The sequence below is a fragment of the Pelobates fuscus genome, chromosome 10, assembly GCF_036172605.1.
Source record: "Pelobates fuscus isolate aPelFus1 chromosome 10, aPelFus1.pri, whole genome shotgun sequence".
In the NCBI taxonomy this organism is placed as follows: Eukaryota; Metazoa; Chordata; class Amphibia; order Anura; family Pelobatidae; genus Pelobates; species Pelobates fuscus.
The window spans coordinates 43762238-43772848 of record NC_086326.1 but is presented as its reverse complement, the minus strand read 5'-3'; the positions used below and the strand labels follow the sequence as shown (position 1 = coordinate 43772848).

General features: G+C 50.5%; 1 protein-coding gene across 1 annotated transcript in view; it reads right to left on the bottom strand.

Moving 5' to 3' along the window:
* Positions 1–637: 637 nt before the first annotated feature.
* The window catches only part of SPADH (spermadhesin family member), a 30444-nt gene continuing 20470 nt past the window's right edge, over positions 638–10611 (bottom strand). The window contains exons 4-5 of the mRNA XM_063433822.1: positions 1438–1591; positions 638–677 (exon numbers count right to left, since the gene is read on the bottom strand). Coding sequence (XP_063289892.1) covers positions 638–677; positions 1438–1591 — 194 coding nt within the window. The remainder of the gene's footprint in view (positions 678–1437; positions 1592–10611) is intronic.

Sequence of the window (10611 nt, the reverse complement as noted above, 5' to 3'; positions counted from 1 at the left end):
CTGCACAGATAATGGCCATATATAAATATGAGGCTTTAAATCAGGGAGAACCAATGCAGGAAGATGAGTGTTAAAAGATTCACATCATAAGATAAGTCTGGTCTGGTTCATGGTAACCTGAGGTATATGCAAACCAAGGTTAAGTGATGCCTCAAGTAATTGTGAAATATCAGAGGCATCAAAGGGGGGAATGTGATGTAATTCCAGTAAAATACAAGTTTAGCAGGCTAAGATTGCCACAAGGCATATGTATGTATATGTGTTTGTAGTATCAGTTAGTTAATTACACGTAGCTAAGATACTGTTATCACTGTACTGACCAGGTGCAGGAATGTAAGAACTGGAATTACGCGTCCCTCTCCTTTGTATCAGATGAGCCACGTGGTTAGACCGGATGGATGAGTTTAGACTCTATTCATTAAATAGGTTAAGGGTATGTGTGGGTGTAGTTAATTGTGGGAGGAGCTACAGTGCTATATAAGGAATGTACTCTATGTATTCAGTACTCAGACTTTGCTGTATTTTGGTGACGCTAGTCCCTCTGAGTCCCGATCGGTGATCCAATAAAGAATCTCTTCCTTCCTGAAGAAACCTGTGTCCATCTCTCTGTGCTTGGCTTCCGTCAGTTTCTCCGGTATCAGTCACAGCTGGAACTTGTATTCTCAATATTGTTCATACTTAGAGGGGAATGTTGATGAGATTATGAATGGTGTACATCGAATATTTAGCAAAGAATATTTATATAATCTGATTATACAAACTGCAACACAAATCACAGCTGTGTTGAAATGTCTTTCTGTCTGTCTGTCTATCTAGGAAATTGGGTTGGGTGTTACATTGGTGTAACACCTAAAACCCTGTATCACAGGGGGGATGAGTACTAAGATACCAAATGCCAAAAACAATGAATTATATATTTCTATGACAATGACATATTTCATTTGAATATAAAAATAATCCAGGCACTCCAATGGATTCCAAACAAGGCAATTTTATTGGAAACACAGAGCAAAAAGCAACGTTTCAACCCCTCAGGGCCTTTGTCGTAGTTTGACAAAGGTCCTAAGGGGTTGAAACGTTGCTTTTTTTGTTCTGTAGTTCCAATAAAATTTGCTTGTTTGGAATCCATTGGATTGCCTGGATTATTTTTATATTCAAATTCCACATTTGGTCCTTTTTGGTACTGGGACTTGTCCAGCATAGCACCCAGGATTCCAGGACGAAGGGATGAGGGCGCTTCCATTACATATACGGCGATCTGAATGACATATTTCATGGCAGGTAAATAAAAAATACATTTAGCTTGGCTTTATATATATATATATATATATATATATATATGGCTCCTTTACATTGACTTTGTTATAGTTAACAAGCCAGATTCTTATAACACTTCTTCTAGGTCTAACATGCCTCTAGTATTGCCCCAATACTTACTGCAGTTCTAAGAACAATAGCTCCACGTAGGTGTTTGGGGGGGTCCGGATAACCCACACACACGCAGCATTGCTCAGGTACTGATTTTGATAGAGAGGACTGGATATAAATCCCGATGATTGTGTTAAGGTACCACCACAGGAATAGTTCTGGACTGGAATGACAGAACCACATAAGATAATGAGACATACCAAGCATTTTTGAAACATGACTAAGACAAAAACTGCATACTATGAGCAAGTATTTCTAAATTCAGGAGTAAAATAGTAATAAGGCTCCTATTCCACGGCTAAGTGTGCATGTAAGCTTCACACAGGGTCAGTGCTTCCATTAAGCAAAAAGCCTGATGATTGTGTTAATGAATCACCAAAGGTATACTGTATATAACTCAGAGATACCGCCAACACCCATCTGTTAGGGATAGACATTCACTCACATTTATATAAGCAGATGCTCACACACTCGTACACATTCATATATACACACACAGAAATGTTTGTACAGGCATATGGTCACATTCATAAACACACAAACTCACATTCATATACACACACAACTCATATGCCCAATTATATACACACACACACTCATTTGCTTTTTATATAGACCTATACACATTTTTTTTCTAATCTTTAACCCCTTAAGGACCAAACTTCTGGAATAAAAGGGAATCATGACGTCATGTGTCCTTAAGGGGTTAAACATGGTGTCCAGGGGGCGTGGCTTGCCGGTGCATGGAGTGAGACGTGCTTTTCGGAGCTCCGCGATCTCGACCCACATAGCCCCTATTATTAGCTAAACCACGCAGGCGAAATGGGGAAGACTAGACGCCAGGGCACCCCTGGACCATCGGGCACTAGCCCATCGAGAAAACAGGCCGGCCCGATGGATGATTTTCTCTCCACGCCAGACGCTTACCGTGCCACGAGGCAGGCAGACAAAATGGCGGCGGCATCCCCTGGTGCTGAGAGCGGAGCAGGCTCGGAGCCAAGCCCAGCCAGAGGGGAAACATTAACACAAATCACGGCGGAACTGACAGCCATATCGGCTAATATGCTCACCAAGCAAGATAAAACTGCCATGGTAGCGGAGCTGAGAGCGGCGATCCGTGAGGAGATTCTGGAGGTGCGCAGGGACCTCACGGCCTTGGAGGAACGTGTCACTGAGCTGGAGCATGAAAACTTGCAGGCGATTCAACACTCCCAGGCAGCTGACCATGCCACTGCCAGGCAGGGCTCAGTGCTCCTAGACCTCCGCAGACAGGTGGAGGACCTGGACAACAGGGGCAGGCGGAATAATATCAGGATCAGAGGCATGCCCGAAACTGAAACTGAGGACCTGGGTACTGCCCTCGCACAGCTCTTCACTCGTATACTGGGCGACGGAGCTCAGGATGACTACCACATCGAACGTCCACACAGGGCCCTGCGGCCCCCGAGAAGGGATGGCCTGCCCCGAGATGTGATCTGCTGCCTCATCTCCTTTCAGCTCAAAGAAGCCATTATGAGGGCAGCTCGCACGCAGACAGTCACCTATCTGGACGCCCCGATTTCCTTGTACCAAGACCTCTCTGCCCTCACTTTAGATGCACGGAGAGCCCTACGACCCTTGACAGGCATCCTTCAGGAAAAGCGCATCCCATACAAGTGGGGCTTCCCCTTTAGCCTACAGGCTAAGAAGGGCAACACGTGGTGCTCCCTGCGTTGGCCTAACGATATACCCGGCTTTCTGAGAGCCCTCGATCTACCGCCATTCACTGTCCGCAATTGGATCCTGGACCAGCCTCCACCGCGACCATCCCACCCCGAGGTCCCTGAGGCTCTCCGTAATCAACCTAGGAGAGATGCGCAACCCGCCCGCTGGGGGGGCCCAGCAGGCCCAGAAGAATAACAACTGGTCCCTAGATAAGCATCACGTCGTCTTGGTCCCGCAGCAGCAGGAGCCGACCTGAGGAGGCCTCCCCAGACGACTTCGCTAACAGATAAGTTGCCATGATTATATTTACACTTGAACACTTAGCTTATAACATGGGTGGGAACCGGGACAGTCCGCCGGCAGGGCCTCCCTACATACTTGTTGCGGTGTGAACAGTGGCGGTTTTTCCAAAGCTACATTTAGGCCCTTGCCGATTTTGGGTGGGGTACGGGTAAATGCCAACACCTTCTCTCTCGGGACATTTGAGACTCCATACCCCCTACCACCCCATGCGGGCAGGCCCGGCCCGATCGATAGTACTCCTCTGCCTGGGAAGCGGCCAACTTAACCTACAGCAGCAGTTGCAGGACCAGTTTAGGAACCACCCCCACACGCTGCCTACGAAGGCCGGCCAGCCTGAACCTTTGGCACACACTTTGCAAGGGGGCATCCACGGGGCAGAAGAGACGTTCTGTAATTGTATTTGGGCAGTTTATGAATATTGTTGGAGGGCGTGGGCTAGTACTATACCATGGTGTGTCACCTTATCTGACTTAGTAGCACATGCCGCCCCACGGCAGGCGGTGGGCCGCTAAGCCGGCGCCTGCGGTCTGGCGGCACTGAATGACGACCTGGTCTGGCTTTCTGTCTATTACGGCTGGTGCGGCCCGGGGGCCGCGCTGAATCGCTCGCACCACGTGCTGTCCCCCCAATTATACTTTGTGCGGTCTCCCTACAATGCCGTGGCGGGCGGTTTGGACTGCGGCCCCGGGGTCGCTCCTCCCCAACTCACGAGGCCCTTAATGGTTAATGTATGTTAACAGTTATGATGTATTACAACAGTTATGTTTGGTCCCTTGTTGTTTTATTACGTTATGGATAACTCTGATGACTGAATTATGGATCTGCATTGGTGGGGCGGGATTGGCGGGGTTCCACCTGACCTCTTATGACGGCCTCGGGGTCTCCTCGCGGCATACGCTGTTAAGTGCCTCTTCCACTTTGGCCCCCCCCACGTCAAATTATCCACTCCCCCGACCCTCGGGTGCAAGTTGGGCACCAGTAGATCCTCACACTAGGTGGAGATATCGCCCCTTCTCGGGCCTCCCGGGGCATGGCACCAACAGTTTGGAGCCACTATATGGCCCTCCCCCCATTGATCAAACTAGCGGATTTCTAGGCCTTGACGCTGCATGGGGCTCCAGACCTCAAACGCCACCCTTGCAGGGAATTTTATGGTGGGTGGGGTATGGCTCAGTGGAGGGACCCCGGGGCCGTACACCTTAATATGTACTGTTGGGATGTAAGCAAACTGTCTAAGGTTACCGGGGTATGCTGATGACGCGAGGTGGCAACACTTTCACTGCCAGTACCCAGACTCCCCAACCCGGACGGTACCCCCCCCCTGCCCGGTTTACTTGATGGCTCTGACGCTTCGCCACGTGGTTCCCATTCCCCGGACGACTAATAGTTGAGACGTACGCCCCACAACGTGGGTCGAGGGAGAGCGGACTTTCTCATCCCCCTGCAACCGACCCACCTGTAGATCAGGTCACCCTCTCACGACCTAGGGTCTTAGTTGCCTAACCCCCCGAAACCCCTGACGGGCCTGAACCCACAGACAGGGATAGTACCCCTACCTCTCCCTCACCAACTTCCCTCCTTCTCCCCCCCTCCGCCCCGAACAGCCATGGCGACCACTTTCACCCCCGCTTCCCTGACCCTATTCTCGCATAATATTCGGGGTCTTAATGCCCCCAAAAAACGGCGACAATTATTGAGAACCTTGTGGTCACATAGGGCCTCGATAGCGTTTCTGCAGGAAACGCACCTTAAAGGCAACGAGGCCCCCCAGATACGGGATAGACGGTACCCGCTGGGATTTTACGCCAACAACCCAGATTCCAAACGCGCAGGCGTGGCCATTATTTTCGCTAATACGGTCCCGATCGAGAACACTACCTCGCAAGCAGACCCACAGGGGAGGTTTTTATTTGTAAAGGGCGCAATTGCAGCACATAAGTACACATTTGCCACGATCTATTGCCCCAATAAGGGACAGCATCGATTCCTGACGAAAACCTTGGCACAACTGGAGAGGTTCCGAGAGGGAACTTTGATACTAGCCGGCGATCTTAATATCCCGCTGGATCCCCGGATGGACACATCCGTGGGCACCAGTACCATCCCCGCACACTGCTTAAGACAAGCCAAACAAGCTTTGGGTAAATCGGGTCTAGTCGACTGTTGGAGGGTGGCGCATCCCGACGCTAAAGACTACACATGCTACTCCGCAGTACACAATAGATACAGCCGGATAGACTATGTCTTCCTTGCCCAAGACTACCTCCCCTTCCTCCTCACATCCAACATTGGAATACAACATGACTCGGACCATGCCCCAGTACTCATCACACTTAAGTCCCCACTCTCCAAACCCCGGGAACGCTGTTGGAAACTCAATGAAAGTGTATTAGGAGACACTACCTTCACCACCCAAATAGCACAGACCTTGACGCATTATTTTGCTGACAACGACGGCACCGACGTGGCCCCCCTCACGGTGTGGGAGGCACATAAATGTGTGATCAGGGGACATTTTATCAAACTTTGCACCCAACGCAAGAAAGACCACGCCACACAGATCCAGACACTGACACGAACTATAGCGGACTTGGAGACGCAACATAAACAAGACCACACAGACGATACCTACCGCCTTCTCACCGACCAACGTAGACAACTCAGGGATTTGCTTTCACAGAATCTGTTACACACTATCCGGAAGTCTAATAGACATTTTTACGAATTCTCCAACAAATGCGGGAAAATGTTGGCCCGCTCCCTGACACAGAGGCATAGACAGCAACATGTACATCAGATAAGGGGCAGGGATGGAACTGTGAAACGGACACCTCCGGACATCTTACAAGCTTTTAGGCATTTTTACACAGATCTGTACAATATTGACGCAACCTCACACCGTACAGACACCTCCCTACATCAGCATAAGATAGAGGCGTTCCTCTCTGAGTACGTGGGGCGCAAGGTCCCAGCGGACGTAGCCGAGGACTTGGATCGCCCGATTACTGAGGAGGAACTTGCCGCAGCCCTTAAACAATCTAAGTCCAACAAAGCCCCTGGCCCCGATGGCCTGCCGACCACGTACCTGCGCAAATTCAAAAATATACTACTGCCTCATTTGCTGCAGGGTCTCAACTCCCTGTTGGAAGGTGGCAGGTTCCCTGTTGACACTTTACACGCGACGGTGACGGTAATACCCAAGGACGGTAAAGACCCCTCTGACTGCGGGAGTTATAGACCGATATCACTACTCAATGCAGATCTAAAATTATTTGCCAAGACCATGGCCCTGAGACTCTCCCGCATACTCCCCGCGCTGATCCACCCGGACCAGGTGGGCTTTGTCCCTGGTAGAGAGGCACGGGACAATACTATCCGAGCCCTCAATCTGATCCACTCCGCCCGGTCGACCGACAAAAACTTGGTACTGGTTTCCACGGACGCAGAAAAGGCCTTTGACCGGGTGGATTGGAAGTACCTAGAAGCTACCCTGCGTCATATGCAGTTCGGGCCCAACATCCGCTCATGGATCTTAGCTTTGTATACTAACCCCACGGCACGTATCCGGATCAACGGAGCGCTCTCGGCCCCGTTCAACATACGCAACGGCACCAGGCAAGGCTGTCCCCTGTCCCCCCTCCTGTTCGCCCTCACCCTGGAGCCCTTCCTGGAGGCGGTCAGACGGGACGGGGGTATTACGGGGTACAGCATGCACCGAGTGGAGCATAAGGTGGCAGCATACGCCGACGACATGCTGTTTTTCATAGACAACCCCATAGTGTCATTCCCCAACCTGCTTCGGGCCTTCAGGGAGTTTGGAGACATCTCCAATCTCAAACTGAACATGACTAAATCGGAGGCCCTACCGATTTCACTCACTGCGGCAGGGATCGCTCACCTACACTCACAATTCCGCTTTTCATGGTGCACTGATAAGCTCAAATACCTCGGGATCTGGCTACCTACTAATTTGACCCTACTGTACCAGTTAAACTTCCTCCCCATCCTTTCGACCTTACAGAATGACCTCCGGCGCTGGAGGGGCCTTTATGTCTCCTGGTTTGGCCAGATCAACGTTGTTAAAATGAATGTGCTGCCCCGCCTGCTATTTTTGTTCCAAGCGGTCCCCGTTACGCTGCCAAGAACCTTTTTCCAAACGATCTCCGCGGCGGTGAGAGACTTTGTTTGGAACGGGAGAAAGAGTAGGGTAAGCAAGGCGATACTAGAACGCCCAAAAACGAGAGGAGGCGCAGGACTCCCGTCATTCCTGAGATACTATCAAGCAGCCCACCTACTCAGGCTGGTGGACTGGCACGCCCGCCCAACCAACAAGCTGTGGGTCCCCATGGAACTCGCGCAGGCGGGTGGCGTTCTCCCCTCACGCCTCTGGTTAAGCACTCTAACGCTGGGAGCCTTGCGAATTGGCAACCCCCTGATCGACGCCACACTGCAAATCTGGTGCACACTGCGATACTCACACCAACTTACGACCACGGACAGTCCTCTCACGCCCATAACGCACAACCCGGGGGTGGGTGGGGGACTAACACCTGCAGACCTCAGCACATACACCGACTCCGACTGGCTTAGCTTTCAGCATCTCACACTAGGGAACCGACTTAAACCCCTGGCGGACATCATAGGGGACAGGGTACCCACGGGACTAGACACCTTCCATTACATGCAAATTCAAGCATACTACAAGACTTTCCCAGCCACACAATGCCTACACAGAGCCCTCACACAGTTTGAAACTCTCTGCACAGCCAGGTCACACCCGGATAAGGGGGTCTCTAGGCTATACGCACATCTTCTAGCTAGCGAACACCTGTCACCTCCGAGATATGTTTCCAGATGGGAAAGGGACACGGGGACCACACTCACAGACCAGGAGTGGGAAAAGATTTTCATTCTGTCACATAAGTGCTCCATCAGCTCCAAATTCCAAGAGACGAACTTTAAGATCCTTACGCACTGGTACAGGACACCGGACACTCTGCACCGCATGGACGCGGAGATACCTGGAGACTGTTGGAGGTGTGGAGCCTCAGACGGCTCCTATCTGCACATTTGGTGGAACTGCCCCGAGATTATCCCCTTTTGGACAGCGGTCAGGGATTCCATTCAACAGATCACGGATGTTACACTACCGCTCCAACCCCTCTCCATGCTCCTTCACCACACAGACATGTCGCTTGCTGCCTATAAAAAATCCCTGATAAAACACTTGCTGACGGCAGCCACATCACTGATCCCCACGATGTGGAAGCAGCGGGATGCGCCTACACTCCGGCAGTGGATGGACAGGGTGGGGGATATATATACCATGGAATCCCTTACGGCGGCCCTACAGGATAGACAGGAAAAATGTACCCATGTCTGGACGCCATGGCTGTGGCACATATCGGCCGCCGGGGCGGGGGGTGGGAGACAGGCAACCCGACCCTCCCTACCCTCACCCTCCCTCTTTCCCTCCTCCCATCCCCTTAGCCCCGACAGTCAGACTCCTTAACTCCTCCGTAGAGACACCCCCCCTGATTTCCGCACTGTATTGTACCGTATTGGGTACGGCCTATAAGCGCTCTCGACCGTCCCGAGTGACGAACTCACAGACCCGTCATAGGGTAGACACTCTCCCCTCCACCGACTTGACTTTCTACCACCTAGTGTCCTGTTCTAGCTCACATGGACCAGTCATAGATACCCCACTGACGTTCAACTTTGTGGTGGCCCCATATCCCTGCGAAGATGGCACGTAGTTTGACTACAGACACACGGATAGTCCCACATGTTACTGGGGGGAACTACTGGAGTGAGATGAGAAATCGAATCAGAGGGAAATAGGTTGAGAGCTGCATGCAGCTTCATAACAGTATAACTTTGTATCACTAAACATTGCACAGAATTCCAGATAGCCTGATATGTCTTACAGGGATCTCCGACGAGAGTTCTACAAAAGTCCTACCACCTCGACTGTACTAGGGGTTAACAAGATATGTATAGCAGCTGTGAATATATTGCGCACTCAATATCTTATGCAGTCTCCTATTAACTAAAACTCTCTACCCTGGAATATTTGATGTACACCTGCTATAAGATTGGTGAATTGTACTCATGGCATGTTTTTGCTTGTTATTGTTATAATACCTCTTGCTATGCTATCCAAAATAAAAATAAAGATTGTCTAAAAAAAAACATGGTGTCCAGCGGTTTGTTGCTGGGATCAGTCTGTGCAATGATTGCACAGCTCTCTGGACGATAGATAGATAGATAGATATGTTTAGTCATATATATACTGATCTGTACAGTGTATATATGGCTAAACATGATTAACCCCTTATAGACACTGCTTCAGAAGTAAAAGGCCCGCATGATGGACAAAGTTCCATCATCTGTCCTTAAGAGGTTAATGCCACAAACTACATATTAGAAGTAAGTAATTCTCAATGTAACAATACACTGATAAGACTTCTCTTCCTGGCCCAGGTGGGTATCATTAGGTCAATGAGATATTCCACTGGAATGCCAGCCTGTAAGGGGGCAATGTGATCAGTTTCTGTGAATGAGTTGTGTCTGTGTGTTCTTCTCATTCAGCCATGATCAGTGTTCCCCTCTGACTGACGCCCTCTATTGAATCACAGCACAACCAGGAGACCATGCCAAGGTCAAAAAGCAACTGCAGAAAGTGTACACCATTACTGAGAGTGTGGGCGTACCACTGCAGAGAGTGAGGGAGTACCACTACTGAGAGTGTGGGTGTACCACTGCAGAGAGTGTGGGTGTACCACTGCAGAGAGTGAGGGCTTACCACTGCAGAGAGTGAGGGAGTACCACTGCAGAGAGTGAGGGAGTACCACTGCAGAGAGTGAAGGCGTACCACTACAGAGACTGCGGGAGTACGACTACAGGGAGTGTGGGCGTAACACTACTGAGAGTGTGGGCGTACCACTACTGAGAGTGTGGGCGTACCACTGCAGAGAATGAGGGAGTACCACTGCAGAGAATGAGGGAGTACCACTGCAGAGAGTGAGGTTGTACCACTACTGAGAGTGTGGGTGTACCACTGCAGAGAGTGAGGGCTTACCACTGCAGAGATTGAGGGAGTACCACTGCAGAGAGTGAGGGAGTGCCACTGCAGAGAGTGAGGGAGTACCACTGCAGAGAGTGAAGGCGTAC